Here is a 17,634-nt window from a genome sequence, read left to right on the forward strand (position 1 = left end):
AAATTTGATGGGTAGCAGTGACTGTAATTTTCTGGTTCTAGTTAGAACTCTGGCTGCAGCATTCTGAACTAGCTGTGGTTAAATCACTAGAACATCCAGATAGTAATGTGTTGCAGTAATTTAACCTTGATGTAATAAAGTTGTGTAAGTGAAGTGATTGTCACATGTGATACACAGCAGCACAGCACACGGTGCACACAGTGAAATTTGTCCTCTGCATTTAACCCATCACCCTGAGTGAGCAGTGGGCAGCCATGACCGGCGCCCGGGGAGCAGTGTGTGGGGATGGTGCTTTGCTCAGTGGCACCTCAGTGGCACCTTGGCGGATCGGGATTCGAACCGGCAACCTTCTGATTACGGGGCCGCTTCCTTAACCGCTAGGCCACCACTGCCCCTGTACCACCTATCTGCATGCATTGAGATCATATTTTTTATCTTTGCAATATTTCTAAGGTGAAACACGGCTTTCTTAGTGATATTATCAAAATTAATAACATTAATGATGTGACCTTAAAGGTAACACGTATAAGGAAAATAGCAATGGACCTAAGACGGAACCATCAGAAGAAGAATCACCATTAATGTCCACCGATCTGTCAAATATGACCTGAACCAGGAGAGGGCTAGTCGTAATCCCAAAAACATTCTCTAACCTGTCAAGGAGAATGGCATGATCAATAGAGTCAAACACTGTACTAAGGTCAAGCAGGACAAGCAGCAATGTGATAAGGAGATTTAAGGAGGCTGAAGCATTCTAATCGGTGGTCTGCTATGGGAAGATTGTTTTCATCGCTACTATGATTAACTCCAATTTTACACCTTTAGACTGTCCCTTCCCACAAGAGTGACTGGTGGGAAGATGAAAAAAACTTTACTTTAGTTTTGCAGCTGCCTAAAACCTTTGCTCTGAAGGTCTCCATTAACAAGACATGATGCAATGACTGTTGAAACTATAAAAAAAAAAACAACGTACAAAAATGAATGATTTGTTTCTTATTTTTACCGTCTCGATATTTGGGCGTGGCCGTTTTCTTTACCTTGACGCATGGACGGGACGCGCGCTCGCATGCAAATGAGCGCCCCTTTTGGCCCCGCCCACTACATCTTAAAAAGGCGGAGCGGCGCGTCGTCGTCGCAGTCCAGGCCGCTTTCACCGGGGACGGAGCTGCAAGTCCAACCGGCCTTCAGGCCAGGCTGCCTGTCCGCACGTCACCGTCCGTGTCCCGCGCTGCACCAATGAAGACCATTCTGGCTGCGTACTCCGGTGTCCTCCGCGGTAAGAAGCATGAGCATTTCATTTATGTTATTACTATGTCCTTTTACGATTGCCACACAATACACTAAATTAAAATATAGATCTAGTAATATTAGTTGTCTTATGTAATATCTGTAGTAACTGAAACGCTAAATTGATTGAAATTTTTGACTTTCAATCACTTCTTGACTCAATGCCCCCAGAATTTTCACTTTACTTTCACTTCACTTTACACATTTGCACACCTTCAACCTACCTGTTACACATATCTTATGTCTAAAAAAAAAATTTAATATTTGGTTATGTTTGCAATATTTGCATATTGCTTCCTCTTGAATACGTTGCAATAATTTGCAATATTGCAGTCTCTAGCAATCGCGAAAGCATTTCACTGCATATCGTACCGTGTATGACTGTACATGACAAATAAATATTGAATTTGATTGAATTTGATACATGAAGATGAATTTATGACATTTATGATATGTAACTGTAAAGAGCAGTGAGTGTCTGGTGTGGTGGCGGATTTCTTTTCAGCCCTGTATAACGTGATTATGTCGGTGATAGGGGTGGTAGGGGTGATAGTGGTGGTAGTTGCCTAGGGGTAACACACTCGCATATGAACCAGAAGACCCTGTAACTACTGATTGTAAGTCGCTCTGATAAATGCTGTAAATGTAAATGCAAAATGAATCCATCCCTGTTGGCAGTAACTTCAGCATGGTTTCACCTGGTGCTGGTGCTGTTCCATGCTTCATGGGGAGCGATGCTCTTTTGCGTGGTGGAGGGGGAGATGTTGCAAATCGGATTTAACGTGCCATTGTGCATCTCTCGGCCTGTTTTAGGCACCGGATCCAGCATCTTCTCCACCCTTCAGAATCTGCCCTCTGCTCCTTGGCTGTCCCAGTCCAAAGTGGAGAAACATCTCAGGGTTTTCTCTGTGCTACAATTTATTGTGACCTTCCTGGCCATGGGTGAGTTCTGCCGCTTGTCAGTCAGTTTCGGTTTCTCCTCCCTAACTGCATTTAGCATGAACCAGTTATTTATGTCTAAAAAATAAGTAATCACACATTCTCCTTTGTTCTTCCATGTAAATAAATCCTGTATGGTCACATACAAATGAAAATTGATTGAATTGATGGATATTCTGAAGACCGTAGAGCATTTGCTCCATGATTAATGGTCACGTTCCAACTTTCCCCATCAGGCATAGCCAGCACTTTGCTGCTGATTTACGTGTTCTGTACGGACTGCTGGATAATTGCTGCCATATACACTGCTTGGCTTATCTTTGACTGGAACACCCCAAAACAAGGTACATTCTCGGTTCCGCACCTACCCTTAACAGACCTGTTCAGGACATGATCCTAGACTCGATCACAGTGTTCTGGGTAGTTACCATCCCTTACTAAAACCAAGGCCAAATACCTCCAAACCAGTAAACACACCTCAATAAAACCACTTTTTAAACATATCTCACATATCTAGTCCAGTTCAAGCTAGTTTTGTTTCTTCCAAATAGACTAGGATGACTTAATTAATCCTTTAACTAATTAATACAATTGTGCTATGGTAGCATTAAAACTGTTCATTTGATATTAATTCCCTTGCAGTAATTTCTGTTTGGTATGAATGTTGAATCCTGGTAGAAACAATCTGAGAACATCAACTCTTGGTTTTATCCTCTTAGGTGGTCGCAGGTCTTCATGGATGAGGAACTGGAAATTGTGGACTTATTTCAGGGACTATTTCCCCATTACAGTGAGTGGTACTTTCACCATGGAATGAGGTTACACTGCAAAAAAAAACATGAATTCATCAGTATCTAGAATAATGTTTTTTTGGAAAAATATATTATTGGCAAACTCTATTGAATAATTTTGATATTTTTATACCCTAAAACAGTGCCCTGTTCTTGAGATAGTTCAGACTTGGCAGACTTTGCTTAAGAGCTAATTGCTGAGAGGTTTTGTTTGCTTCATGCATTCTACTTTGCTCCTGGAGACAGAGTACAAGCGTGGATTGGGAGTGACATGATCTTATTGCACCCATGACTGTTAATCACTTGCTGCATCACAATCAGTGACGTTGGAAGATGTCTGAAGCCAAAAGATCAAGGAGACAAAAGTCTGTGACACATCTGAAATGAGAAAATTGGTCTGTGAAACCGTCAAAGAGCATTTAGCAAACTTGCTCTTTAATACAGTGTTCCTGAATGCTGGGCTTTGTTTGGGATAAAAGAAATTGAGGGTGAGAACAAGAGTGTCATTTCACTTAACAAAAATGGCAAAAAAACATCATGGTTTGATTTGAATTACTGTTTGGTTCATATATATACACACACACACACACACACACACACTTACAATAGTCTACTTGAAAACGTGGAGGTGTTCACGCTGAAACACACACACATATATATATACACATATATATATATAAAACCCTATTTCACCAGAATGTGTCACATATTTATCTCTGGTAATCACCAGGCGAAAAAGACAAGGATCCACATACAGAAGCTTGCAAAAGAATTCAAGTCATGATAATTTTAAGCATGAAATAAGATTTAAAAAGATTAAGATTTTTCCAGCGGCTACTTTAATGTGAACTCTTATGCATTAACAATCAGGTCAAAATAAATAATCTTTTCTATACATTTAACTGGAGAAAGTCCCCTCCCCACAAGTATAGAGTAAAATTACAGATTTAATTATTTTTGGTTGAATTTCTTTTGCAAGTCAGCCTATTTCAAATATGTGTTTCAGTGTGAACACCTCCACGTTTTCAAGTAGACTATTGTAAGTGGAATATGAAATGCTTTTTATTTATGCACTGAAGTTCAGATGAGACATACTGATAAAATGTGTGTCGCTTGGTGATGGCACATGATGAACTTGTCTCAAATGAGCTTGACCTTTGTCCCTCAGCAGTAGTTACTGTGATTTGTCAGTTCGTGAAATCGTTGCCTTTGTAGTGACTGATTATGTTTAAGGGAAGCCGATGCACTCACATGGAAGTCTGAGTATGGACTGTCTTCAATCAGGAAAATCAATTACAACAGTCAGTTAGTGGAATTTGGCAGCTTACCTGGTTGAATGACCCTCTGCTGGTAAGGCGCTGTTGACTGTTATTGTCTTGTCACGAGTTTGAGGCCTGACCTGGGTTCTCCTTGTGTGGATTTTGGATCTAAAGACATGCAGATTGGTTCTTGCCAAAGACCAAATCCAGGAGAACTAAATTTATAAAGTGAAACAATAGGCCAACCTCTGTCATTTCATATGCTCATGTCTGAACTTCCTGAATTCTTTGTGTGGAGACACACTTTGGGTTTCTGGACAACTGCTATTGACAGCAGAGTCATGTGATCCCTGTCTTTTTTTTGTTCCTATACTGCAAGATCTCCATATAAACATTCTGCTGTGTTTGTGGAATGATTGTCAGTCAATTCTTTACTTTCATATTCTTTTTTTTATGAAGCTCTGCATTATGGCATGGTTGTGTTTACATGATTAGGATTAGGACATATTCTCAAAATGAGGAATTTGGCAAAAACCTAGCACCAGATGGATTCTTTTTTATTCCTTACGTCTGAGCTAATAGGGATTAAAATTGTACAAAAATCCAGTGAAATGCATGCGTGTGAAAGCACAGACAATAAACCAGGACTGTGCTGCAGTTAACTGTTTCTAATTATTTTATTACATGGAGCCTGAGACAGAAAGCATCAGGTCTACCCTGATATTGTCCCAGTTTCCTGGATCCCGAGTGATTTTCCAACACAAAATACATCTGGAGCACGAGAAGCTTTAAACCCCATTAATAAGCTTCCAGATGCCAACTGACTTGTGCTTACCTAGTTTATTTTTCACCCACCTTCAACTTTAAAATTCTAGTTCAGATTACTAGAAAATTAATACTTGCTTGCTGTAACATTTTTGATAAGGTATTGGGAATCTGATGATAAACCCTTATCACTTTCATGTCCCTTTAGGCTGTTGTCAGTTCCTGCTCAATAGTTATTGAAGTATGTTTTTCTAAAACACTGTATGCTTTTTCTGTATACTCTCACCAACAGCTCATTAAAACCCATAACCTTCTACCCAGCCGAAACTACATCTTTGGCTATCACCCTCATGGGATCTTCTGCTTTGGTGCCTTCTGTAACTTTGGGACCGAAGCAACAGGATTCTCTAAGAAATTTCCAGGAATAAAGCCATCCCTTGCTACTCTGGCCGGTAACTTCCGCATGCCGTTCTTCAGGGACTATCTAATGTGTGGAGGTGAGAATCCTGAATGAATGAACATGTTGATCAATCCATCAAGTCATGGTACTTTATTAAAGCAGTTAATATAAGGACATTTAAATGACACTAAAAATATTCGACATTAGTTGTAATAATGTTGTTTTCACCTTGTTCCAGCAGAAGAATATTTGTTATCTGCTATGTTCAGAAAACTGCTGATAAAGTTTGGCATCAACAAGTGCTAATCTCTCAGGGACCTCTGACCTTTGTCCTTTTGTACAGCATAGATGGAATGCATTTGGATCTCTATGTGCTGATTGTCAAAATTGTAAAAAGGCCTGATATTGAAATGAGATTGTTCGATTATTATTTCAGTTTATTGCTCTGTGTAATGTTTCTCGCCATTTTAAATGCCAGTTTGGTCTTATATGGTGTATTTAGCAAATGTATGTAATTGTTTATGTTTAATAATCATAATTATGTAATTTTTGTCATGAGAAAAAAAAAGATCTCCTGCTTATTCTCCGAACCTCAGGGATCTGTCCTGTGAACCGAAACGCCATTGACTACCTCCTATCACAGAATGGAACGGGAAACGCCGTGGTCATTGTGGTTGGGGGAGCGGCCGAATCTCTCGACTGTGCACCCGGGATGAATTCAGTCACACTGAAGAATCGCAAAGGTTTTGTGAAGCTGGCTCTTCAGAAAGGGTAAGATAAGAGTTATTCCAGAGAATAAATATCCTTGTGTACCATGCCTCTCCTTTTACCTCCACTCACCTACCGAGAGGATCTCTCAGTCAGCACTAAGCTTTATCATGTGCTGGGTGAGCTGGAACACTAGCATATTTGTGTGTGAAATGGCAAGGTATTGCCAAGAACGTTCCACACAGACGTTGAGCAACAGATCATTGAATGAACAGCCTGGTAGTAAGATTACAAATTCTTGTAGTAAATGGCAAAAAAAAAAACTTAATCCAGTGCTAAGAACCAAAGTTTTAAGGAGTGTTTATGAGTGTGAATGTTGGTGTTCATATGCAGGGATGGCAGATGGCACAGGCAATATAGGCAAATGCTAAGGGCTCCAGGGAGCGCCACGAATGAAGAAAGATATAAGTGTTTCTTAAAACTAGTTTATATTAATGTGTCTTAATATGAAAATAACAATACTTTACACAAGAATTTACCTGCATAGCAAAGTATTAGTAGTAATAATAATAATAATAATGACATACATTTCCTGTAAATTTTCTCTCCACTGGGCCATCAGGGCCAATAATCGGCAGGTTCACGCATTTTTGAAGGTAACGCCGTAAAAAACAGCATTTCAAGAAAGCTGTGTGTTCAACCCTCGACAATGTTCAGCATTCGTGTTCAAGCACCTTAAAAAGCGCCATTCTGAACACATGCCCTCGACTCCGCTTTTTAAGGCATCAAGTGTCATCGAGTAAAGATTGGCGTTCTGGGAACGCAACTTGAAATCTTGCAGGGGCTCCAAAATTGTTTTGGCCAGGGCCTGTTTATCTGAATATAATCCTAACAAAATGGCAATAGATAAAGAATGGCCAAATGCCATGTATTTGATGAAAGTCTGAGATTATGCTTATGTTTTTCAGGGCTGATCTGGTTCCTGTATATTCTTTTGGGGAGAATGAAGCCTATCAGCAGATGATCTTCGAGGAGGACTCGTGGTGGCGGCTGGCCCAGAAGAAGTTCCAGAAATTTCTGGGTTTTGCTCCTTGTCTGTTTCACGGCTGTGGTTTATTCTCCACAGAGTCCTGGGGCTTTGTGCCTTACTGCAAGCCTATAAACACTGTGGGTAAGTTACCATTAACTGACACACCAACCAGCATGCATCCCCTATTTCTTTCTGGTATTGTATTGAGACGTTTGGTGAATTTAATGAACCCTTGTGCCTTTCTTTCACTAAACTTTGATGGATGAGTCAGTCATCCTCTGTAGAATAGGGGATATAGATTTTTGTGCACACCTATCTTTGGGATTCAGAAAAGCAGCCATTTTGGGGTAAATCTTTGATCAATGCAGTGTCCAGACTTGACTTTTGATCAGCTCTTCACAGTCCATTGTCAATATTTGTACAAACCCAAAAAACAGGGCTATTTTAATGATTAACTATGTTTCTTGTTCTTACTGTATATAAATGTAACGACATTTTGTTTTTGTATAACCTTTAATCTTTCAGTGGGTGAACCCATCACCGTGCCAAAGATGGAAGAACCCAGCCCAGATGTCATAGACACGTACCATGAAATGTACATCAGATCTCTCATGAACGTCTTCGATAAGTACAAGACCCGCTTTGGGCTGAAGGAGACTGACGTGCTGTACATTCACTAGTCGATGAGCCAAAAGACAGACAGAGACGGAACCTGGAACACACCCAGAACCTCCGCTCCCAAGTGCCTGACTGCATTCCAGTTTTGCTCCCAGTGCTGAAATGCCCAGTTTTTGTACATTTCAACATTGCATTGCAATATACTCTGGGGTTCGAAAAACCATCCTGGGGAAGGGAAATGGGAGAGTTTTACACTGGACAGGGGAATGACACAAGTTTTAATGTAATATTTGATTTTTAAATGTTAAAAAATTGAATATGATTTCCATCACAGAGAATGTTTATGTCTCCCCCCAACACTGAGTTTTAAATGTTATTTAAAAAGACATGCAGGGTTGTAGGTTGATGCTGATGCATGCAATGTTTATTTCCTGCCACCAAGTGGCAAAAGCTGTAATTGATCATATCTAGAATTGATCTATTTATATAAAAAGGTTACATTTATGCCATACATTTATGACATAACCCCAGACTGAAGTCATAATGTAATTTTAAGTGCTCAAGTTAATATGACTACTTTCTATTACTTTTTGCACAAGCAATGCAATTGCAACATACTGACATTTTGTCTCACCCAAGTACGGTTAAGTAGCCAGAATGGTTGGATAACTGACTATTAGCTATGGAAAGGGATGCACAGTGACTACTATCAAGCCACAAAAGTGTTAAATAATGTTAAATATTGAGAAAATCCTCACCAACTCAGCGAATACATATTTGCATTTTAAATGTATTTGTGTCTTTTTGCTGCCTTTATGGTGTACATTTATTTAACGTTCATTGACAGAAAGCCATGTAATATTTACAAATTTTATTTTATTACAGCACAACTTTGCAAAGCCTTAATCCAATATTTAAGCAAAAGTTACCACATGGAATGTGTTCAGTTTTTTAAATTATAGACCCGCTGTAAGCTATGAAACTACTAACATGCCAAAATGCATGGAAAGGAAAGGATGATTTCATGATTTGACAATCATAGAATTCAAAAGGATGTTAAACAAAACCGGTAATTTGTGGAGTAAAGTGTTGTAAAGCAAAAGCTCGCATGACGAACCAAACTTACAAGATCCTCAGGTTTTCATATTGCTTTAGAGGTCTGTTGAATGTTTTTTATTAACCAGAACTGTGAGGTAATTCATGTAAGTCATGTAAATTCATGCGCTGGAAAGTATTGAACTGAATTTAAGGTGCAATAAAAACTGCAATAATGAGGGAATCTGTGTTCTAATGCCCTATTCAATGTATCAGTTATATATATATACATATATAATAAATGTGTCAAACGTTTTATAATAAACGTGTCAAATTTAATTATTTTTTAAATATTTTCCTATGCAGAGTAAGTATTCCATTCACTGGTCACTTTATTAGAAATACATATATTTATTAGAAATACATATAATGCAACACCTTAGCATCTGAATGCCATACATTGATCTTGGTCTGGCTCTTTGGTGGTACAGTTGCATGTTGCCGGTATGGCACCCTGGTGGTTAGTGGGCTAGCTTTACTTTACCTTGTTGGGTTGAAAGGACAAAATTAGCATAAGACACATGAAAGGCAAAATGTAGAGCTTCCAGGGAGCAAATGTATCATGCAATGACCATGTTGGGAATTTTATTTCTCAGCAAGTCTTATTTTATATTTTATCTTACTTTGTGAGAGGGAGTGATGGAGAGCGTTTCATCCAGGCTGCGAATGGTTTTCTTTGACAATAATGCCCTCTAGTGTAGATTATGAATAATGCAGCGAACATTCCGCTGCAATACAGAAACTTCTAAGTAGTGTAATCATTTATATTATTAATTATTTCATTTGTAAATGTATTGCTTTGGATATTAGAACTCAGATGTCAGTTTATATACGAATATGGACAAAAGCTAAACCAAGTTGGCCAGCTCTGGGCGGATCAGTAATTACAAGAGTTATGGTGACGTGTATAATAAAAAAATGTTTTGCCTCTTGTCCGGTCCCCTTTTGAAACACATGTAACCTGCATGGGACAAGGTGACAGCTCTCGCGACCAAAAAAAAACAAAAAAAACAATCACCAGTTAGTCACGTTACCCCCACAGTTAACTACCGACTTCCTCATACTTGCAAACACAGACACACGAGTTCCTGTTAGGGACCGCCTCCTCCCGCTCATATATGATCGAAAGCCATATGAACCAATCGCATCAAAGCATAGGCCTGTCAATAAACGCCCTTTTCTAATTGATGTGCGTTTGAGCCAATCATCTTCATTCTGGGGCTTGCCCGCGACAGACGGATCATGGCCTCCTAAGCGAGTATCACTTTGTTTATGTCGCTCTATCGCCTGGTCCAGCAGGGGGTTCTTCCGCTGGCTCCTCTATTTCACCGACCTTTGCGTTCCACCCGGAGTCCGCATGAACCGCGGAGCCCCGGCGGCGGTCGTGAGCGGCACCGCTGAATGAAGCAGACGCGCGTGCTGCCACGGCTGGGAGGATGAGCTCCATCACCGGCAATCTGGCGGCGGCCGCCGCCGCTGCTGCTGTCAGCAACCCCGGAGCTGCATCCTCACGGGCCCTGCACGTAGAGCTCACGTCCCAGCAGGTACCGGAGCCTGAGACGCCAAGGCCGAAGCATTTTCCGGGAAAGAGACGGGGGAGGGAGGGTCACCTCTTCGGCTGTGATAAGTGACCGTAACGGGCCTGTCAGCTAATGTTAGCCTAGACCGCGACCGCGCTAACGGTCCCTCTCATCATGCTACTCCGGTTTTCCTGTGTTAAGTCCCTCTATCTTACCACTGTAATGAAGGCTTCTCTCCCCCCAAAAAAGGCACGAGACTCTATTAGTTATGACCGGAGCTCTGACTGGGTCAAGTTAGCCAGAAGCTAAATTAGTAGTAGCCTTGTGGCTAAATGACAGCAGTGACAGAACACAAAAACGTTGCAGAGTGTAACCGGACTAGAAATTCAGGATTCGTTTACTTTAGATGATTTTATATATATGTATGTATGTATGTATGTATATATATAATATTATTTTTTTTTATTATTGTCAGCAAGTGTAAAGAAACTGCTCCAGATGGAACTGCTTGCAGGATTCTGGCTCGAGTCTACAAAGCACTCTTTACACATAAAAAGGACATGCAAAGAGGGAAAAGTTGTATTTATGTATTTGCTAAAATAATTCTGTCGTGCATTGTGAAGGTCTGCTGTAATATTAAGTGTGCGTTTGATGAGGGCATCATGGTTCATCTTATCAGGGTGATGATTCTGGTGTCTAGAAGCACCACTTTCTAGAAAAACCTAACCTGTTCACAGCCTGTTGGACGGATGAATCATCCACCGGCTTCCTTACGTAATGAAAGTCCTCCAGGTCCACGTTATGGCCTTTTACAGTCTTCCAGTTGGCTTTATAGCAACTGGCAGAAGCATGCATGCTGTAAAGATATCCGTGCAATGTTCATTATATTAGCAGAGTGCAGAGTCCGCAAGGTTTGTGTGTCAATTGATTGTTCTGTAGAAGGCATTTTTGGGGAGGCTTCATGGCAGATCTGGCTCGGCATGACTGAGGATGAGACTAGATTTTTTGTTTTTTTTTTTCAAGTGGAAAAAACAATATAGAACTATAACACATGCAGACCATTTAGATTTTTTACATCAGTGGTCAATAATGCTTTAGTGCTATAGTACCAAAGTAGCCATAATACAGCAAATAATATCCAATTTTGTTACGTGATCAGGTTAGTTTGTGGTTTCTTGGAAATATATTTATAAACTTAAACAACAAAAAAGACAAATTAATGAGAAATAATCATATATACAGTTAGACCAGATACTCAAAAAAGCGCACACATCTGTGTAAACTGCATAATTAATTTATTTTTGATTAATTTTTATGATTTTACAGTTATTCATCTCTCAGAGACTGGGTCACATAACGGACACCTTTCATTGATACGTTTCCAAGCAGGCCCTGGGGGGGGGAAAGAACAGAATGGGTTTTGTTTCACTCATTCTTAATCCTATAGGGAATCCCATGACTTAGATTTAGACCTTAATGCCAGCAGAGCTGGGACTTTGCCATGCTGCTAAAGAATGCAGGTCAGGTGAGGCCTTGGCAGCAAAATGGTCTCTTGGTCTCTTTGGTGTTACACTTAAAGGCATGTATTATAGTCATATTCCACCTGACTAACAATTTAGAGCGATTTTTTTTTTTTTTTTTTTAAACTTGTGAGTTGCTTTTCTTGCTCGGTGTGCAGTCCAATAATGATGTCATGCATGCGGCTGGAGAACTGAAGCATTTTTTATGTCTCCTGAAGGACACACAAAGATGTTCTGTACCAGTGCTGTGTGCTTTATGCTCTTCACTGTTGAAACTGTGTGGTGCTTTTGTGTTAGACTGGCTCCATTTTTTTTTTTTTTTTTTTTTTTTTTTTTAAAGAAGACGACAGACAAATGAACGTTTTATTCCCATCATTTAATGCCAAATCTCAAAATTTACATTAAACTGAAATCATGTTTTTTATTATTATTATGATTATTTAAATGTCAGTTTCAAGTAAAGGTAACTTTTTCTGCAAGTCACCATGTATAAATTTGAGCTTCCATATCAAATCTTGCATCAGGACAAGTTTCAACAAAAATCAGAGTTGACACTTCTTCTGATTCCTTCTCTATCGCTGAATTTTTTTTCTTCTTTTTCTCCCGCAGAGACGCTTGCGTCACCTTCGAAGCATCGCAGCCCGAAACATTGTAAACAAGAATGGCTCGCCTCTGCTCGACACCTACTTCACCATGCATCTCTGCTTGGGCGAGCGCATCTCCCGAGGTGACTGACCGCAGCTCCACTTTCACTCTGAACCCCTCTCCGGCCAGCACAGTCCTATAGAGTTGGAGGCGGAGCATACTGCTCAGTTTGCATGTGTATAAATACAAACAGGGATGCAACTACAACAGCAGATGTTTCTGCTTTTTTTTTTTTTTTTTTTTTTTTTTTTTTGTTCCCATAACACCAAAAACACACAAGATTGCAAATTTACCATTAGGACTGTCAAACTGAACAAATAACTATCATCTTATTTACTGACCGTCTGCAGGGTATTTTATAAAAAAAAAAAAATCTATCTCCCTGTCTGAGCCTCTTTTTGTAATAGTTATTAATTACTTAGAAAAGGTTAATTAACAGTTTTACACACACACACACACACACACACACACACACACACACACACACACACACACACATATATTTAATTATATAATGTTTAGTATCGTTTTTGACATTGGCAGCACATTGCACAATCTTTTAGGTCTTAGAACCACATGAAAGGGGCTTTGTGTTCTACTGTAAGATTTGTTAATGTTCTAAAGAGAGGTGACCGCCTGTCAAGATTTCGGGACACCAAGTCAAGTGGGAATTTTTTTCTCTTTGCATGAGTTAATTTTCTTACGGTTTAACCCATTTTTTTTTCCCTGTTTGCATGTCTGTCGTTGTTATTGGTGTGGGGAGTTTAGACAATGTACCGCTAATCTCATGTACCGCTAATTCTGCCAATTCATCACTTCTTTGTAACTTTATCCCTTTCTTATCTTCCTCTTTTAGATTTTTACAAGAGTGAAGTCATCAGAGACTCACTGGTGAGTGGTTGCCTCCCATGCCTTTCCAAACCTATCTTTCCCCAAATCACATCTCTGGGGACAACTCCTCAGTCATCTTAAAACTGGTGCAGGACTATTTTAGAGCTTTGTGTGGCATTTCACTGGTGGTCTTCTTCCAAAAAAATAAAATGCATGTGATTGTACATGTGCTTGGAATGAATGAAACTCATTCATTTAGCGGGAGCTGCCGCGTCACTGCCACAGGCCTTGAATTAGAACGTTTATTTCCACATGTGTTATTGGGGCTCTTTCTGTAAAGTGTTAGTTACGGTATCACGTGTCCTGTTTTATGCCCATTCTGTACATACCCCACCGCCAACTCTCATTTCTCCATTGCACAGGTGCCTTTGTCCTGTTATTTGTCTGCTTTTAAAAAGAGGTTTCACTTTTGGATTAGTGTTAAAAGCCACAGTGCCAAAAAAAGGATTAGAGATAAGCATGGGTGTCTGGCAGGTTCACCTCCCCACTCATTGCCGAAACTGTAAGCTTGAAAAAAATCTACAGCAGCCCGGCAGAAGTTATAAGTGTACTATAGTTTAGTGATGGAGCTGTCAGTCTTTCCTCTGCTGTTACCAATGTTTATTATGCTTAATATATTCATTTAATTGATTGATTGAACTGATTGATTTGTTTAAGTACACACTCTACTGCTATCAGTTCTGAGATTTTTGTACTGCTCTCTTGGCCAGAATGTGCTGAGTGTGCAAGGTGTGTGATTGACACACGGTTGTCTCAAGCTCTGCTCAGTGACCCACTTATATGCACTCAAACACATGCTTGCCCTGTACAAACTGGTACTTTAGAAGAGTAGAGATGAGCTTTATACAGGATCGAGCCCCATAATGATGTAATTTATGTATAGTGTATCTGACCGATGGGGCCCACCCTCTTCCTCCATTTTCCAGTCTTGAATATGAGACAAACACAAAGCCCGTTTTAGACTGGACTGCACTCTAAAACCAAAGAGCAATTTTAAATGGCACAGCAAGCCAGTGTGCAAGCTTTTGCTCACAACGTGATTGCATGTGCTGTGATGTATTGTTGATAGAAACAAAGCTCTAAAATCAAGATGGTGGATAAATTGATCATAGCAATGGGTGCGTATGAGATGGGCCTAAGTCTGTCAGGGCCTAAGTCTGATGTGGGGTGGCACGAGATCTGCCGACCGCTGCAGGGGCGGAGACTGCCATCAATAGGACAATTTTTTGCACAAGATCTGACTCAGTATTTGCGGTTTTAATTTATGAATAGAATAATTTTTGAATTTTTTATTTTTTTTTTGCTTTTCTTGTTGTGTTCAGTGTTGTTTTATGGTGAAATCTGGTTGGCCTAATCCAATGATTTATTGTGTGTGAAGTGTGTATTTTTATTTTTCCCCATTCATCTTCGATGCATTGTACATCATTGCATGGCAGTTCAAATATCAGAATAATCTCTTCAGAGAGATATTTGTTAGATGTAGCATTTGTGCACAATATATGCACAGGGCAGTGGTGGCCTAGTGGTTAAGGAAGCGGCCCCGTAAGGTTGCCGGTTCGAATCCCGATCTGCCAAGGTACCACTGAGGTGCCACTGAGCAAAGCACCGTCCCCACACACTGCTCCCCGGGTGCCTGTCATGGCTGCCCACTGCTCACTCAGGGTGATGGGTTAAATGCAGATGACAAATTTCACTGTGTGCACTGTGTGCTGTGCTGCTGTGTATCACGTGTGACAATCAATTCACTTTCTTCTTTTCTTCAGTTCATCTTGCCTTATACACTTGTGGTGTAACGCTCTACTGTGCATTGTTTTCCATGTTTATATACCATTTTCAGGATATGGAGAAATATATTTAGAAAAAAAACAATTGGGACAGCCAATGGACTAGACCAAAATGACTGACACAAAATAGTACTTTACAGAGCTTCCATCATTAATTTACTCAACCGATTCTAGGGAGAATGGAATAAGGTGGTAGTAGCCTAGTGGGTAAGACACTCGCCTGTGAACCAGAAGACCCGGGTTCAAATCCCACTTACTACCATTGTGTCCCTGAGCAAGACACTTAACCTTAAGTTGCTCCAGGGAGACTGACTGTAAGTCGCTCTGGATAAGGGCGTCTGATAAATGCTGTAAATGTAATAAAAGGTAGGTAGATCTGGATTATGGATGAGAGAAAAGTCTTATCCCCTATCCATGACACTTGAGAATATTATCAGACATCACATAATCACTCAGACAGGATGCGGATGAAGCACTCTAATTACATAATCATTTTAGCGCATGCCTGCTGCCATATCGGCTCATGGAGCTTGTGGAAGTGCTGCTCAGACTACCGGCTGGCTTCAGACGTGTTTCGCTTTTGCCTGGGTTGGGATTGTGATAAAAGAGTGGCGTACGTAAATGCCCCCTGTCCATTTTATTCATATCTCACTAAGTAACAGCTATTTTAATCCAGGGGGAGATTATGCAGGTTAATGCCTGTGACTGAAATTCTATCCAAAGCTGTCTAAGGATAAAGCTAACATCGCTGCAGATGCTGGGACACGACAAATATCTATGTTCTGACCTTGCAAGGATGTGATTTCAGCTACTAGCTTCCTTTCTCTGGTTTACTTGCTGTCAGCTTTCCATGAATACAAAACGGCGAAACGCGCACGTTAACCATGCGTCATCCATTTCCCCATTTATTTCCTGTTTTTGCTTCTGTGACCTTGGCGATCACTCTGGTTTGCTCTGTCCCCATACTACCCACGTACACTTACTTTCCTTTTTGGTGTCGCAGATATAGTAATGCCCCTTTTTGCGTGTGTTTGCTGAGAAAGCAGACTGCTTTATCAACCATGCACAGTTTTCCTTGGCAGGAAATCCGGGGATGACCCCGACATATGGCTCTGAATGATTACCCTGCTAGTTTGTCTTTCGTACCAACATCCTTTGTTGCTCTGGGTTATGGTCACTAGTTCACATTAATTGCTGTCAATAAGAGAAATCTATAAATGACAACACCTTTAATCTGTGTGGCTATCTGCGCACTCAGAATCCTACATGGCGGAGTCTGGACTTCGGGATGCTGCCGGACTTGCTGGACACATCTGTGTCTTGTTTTGTGGTGCGGATCTGGGGTGGCCGGGGGGAGCAGTACCAGCTTCTCATAGAGTGGAAGGTCAGCCTGGATGGGCTCAGGTACACTGGGCAACAGGTAAAAAAAAAAAATGTTCCCCTCCATGCTGTTAGCATAAGTGACATTAGCAGTAGACTCTGACGTGTTGTTTATTTGTGATATTGTGATTTTTAAAATTTAAATGTGAAAAGGCTCCTGATCTCATTTATACATATTTGCAAGTCACACCTTCTGCATAAAATGTATACATAACTCCACTGACTTTCACACGACTTTATCTGCTTCCTCTTTGCAGATTCGTTCCAGGAATCCAAATGAGATCATATTTGGATTAAATGATGGCTACTATGCAGCTGATTTTGATCAAAAGGTGTGTGCCTGCTTCCAGGAAAGCGCTCCACGTCTTTGCTCTGTGTGCTTGTTTTCCTTGGCATGTGTGGGTTTGGTGCAGAGGGAAGTGCTCATGACAGCATGTTTCCTGTGGCAGGATCACTCCGAGAGAAAGAAGAACAGCTTGCTTCAGGTGGACCAGAGTTCTGTGCGAAACTCCTACAGTGTTTTTTCCCTCTTGAGGTGAGGTTTTTATCTGCAGTTACCCGTTCACACTCTCCACTGGGGCAAATGAAGTGAATAAATGCCTCCCATGCATACTCACTATTGATTGCTAATTTGCCATTGTGAACTTCAACCTAGCATCTCACAGACATGTTAGCAATTGGGCAGAACTGCGAACTCATGATGGTTTAAAGTGTGATTGTGTTTTGTTTACGTTCTCACTGGATGGAGTCATGATAGGATATATTTATTAAAAACAGCTAAATAAAGCTTCTTATTATGCCCTTGCATCCCATGCTGCATTGCAGGGGTTTACGGTGAACAGCTGTTACTGAATATATTTATGTTCGGACACAAGGTGGCAGTGTTATGACACTATTTGTATGAGAGGGAAATAGTTTCCTTTTGAGTCTGACTTAACCCAAGCTTATGAAATTTAGAAGTGTAGAACTGAAAGGAAGTACCCACACACTAAATATGTCCAT

At 40.4% G+C, this 17,634-nt stretch overlaps 2 protein-coding genes across 4 annotated transcripts in view; both read left to right on the forward strand.

Moving 5' to 3' along the window:
- The first annotated feature begins 1,146 nt into the window (after positions 1-1,146).
- dgat2 (diacylglycerol O-acyltransferase 2) lies at positions 1,147-9,076 on the forward strand. The gene is made up of 8 exons (XM_028983306.1): positions 1,147-1,276; positions 2,101-2,229; positions 2,463-2,570; positions 2,946-3,016; positions 5,334-5,538; positions 6,038-6,212; positions 7,118-7,320; positions 7,705-9,076. Exons 1-8 carry the CDS (start codon positions 1,237-1,239, stop codon positions 7,857-7,859), a joined length of 1,086 nt encoding a protein of 361 aa, XP_028839139.1. The 5' UTR covers positions 1,147-1,236; the 3' UTR covers positions 7,860-9,076.
- A 1,040-nt stretch (positions 9,077-10,116) lies between these two features.
- Positions 10,117-17,634, forward strand: part of uvrag (UV radiation resistance associated gene) — a 65,786-nt gene continuing 58,268 nt past the window's right edge. For 2 of the 3 annotated variants that reach the window (XM_028983839.1, XM_028983840.1), the window contains exons 1-6: positions 10,117-10,436; positions 12,542-12,659; positions 13,434-13,468; positions 16,511-16,672; positions 16,890-16,964; positions 17,082-17,167. In XM_028983839.1, coding sequence (XP_028839672.1) covers positions 10,329-10,436; positions 12,542-12,659; positions 13,434-13,468; positions 16,511-16,672; positions 16,890-16,964; positions 17,082-17,167 — 584 coding nt within the window. In that variant the 5' untranslated portion in view covers positions 10,117-10,328. Of the gene's footprint in view, positions 10,437-10,887; positions 11,000-12,541; positions 12,660-13,433; positions 13,469-16,510; positions 16,673-16,889; positions 16,965-17,081; positions 17,168-17,634 lie in introns of all 3 variants that reach the window. The other variant, XM_028983841.1, reaches the window with a different exon arrangement.

This window comes from Denticeps clupeoides, chromosome 6 (genome assembly GCF_900700375.1).
Source record: "Denticeps clupeoides chromosome 6, fDenClu1.1, whole genome shotgun sequence".
Taxonomy (NCBI): Eukaryota; Metazoa; Chordata; class Actinopteri; order Clupeiformes; family Denticipitidae; genus Denticeps; species Denticeps clupeoides.

Bases quoted from the DNA above. Each gene is read 5' to 3' on its own strand.
- dgat2 (XM_028983306.1), top strand. From the start codon at position 1,237: ATGAAGACCATTCTGGCTGCGTACTCCGGTGTCCTCCGCG. The intron at 3,017-5,333 runs GTGAGTGGTACT...TCTCACCAACAG, and splicing joins GGGACTATTTCCCCATTACA to CTCATTAAAACCCATAACCT. The intron at 6,213-7,117 runs GTAAGATAAGAG...TATGTTTTTCAG, and splicing joins AAGCTGGCTCTTCAGAAAGG to GGCTGATCTGGTTCCTGTAT.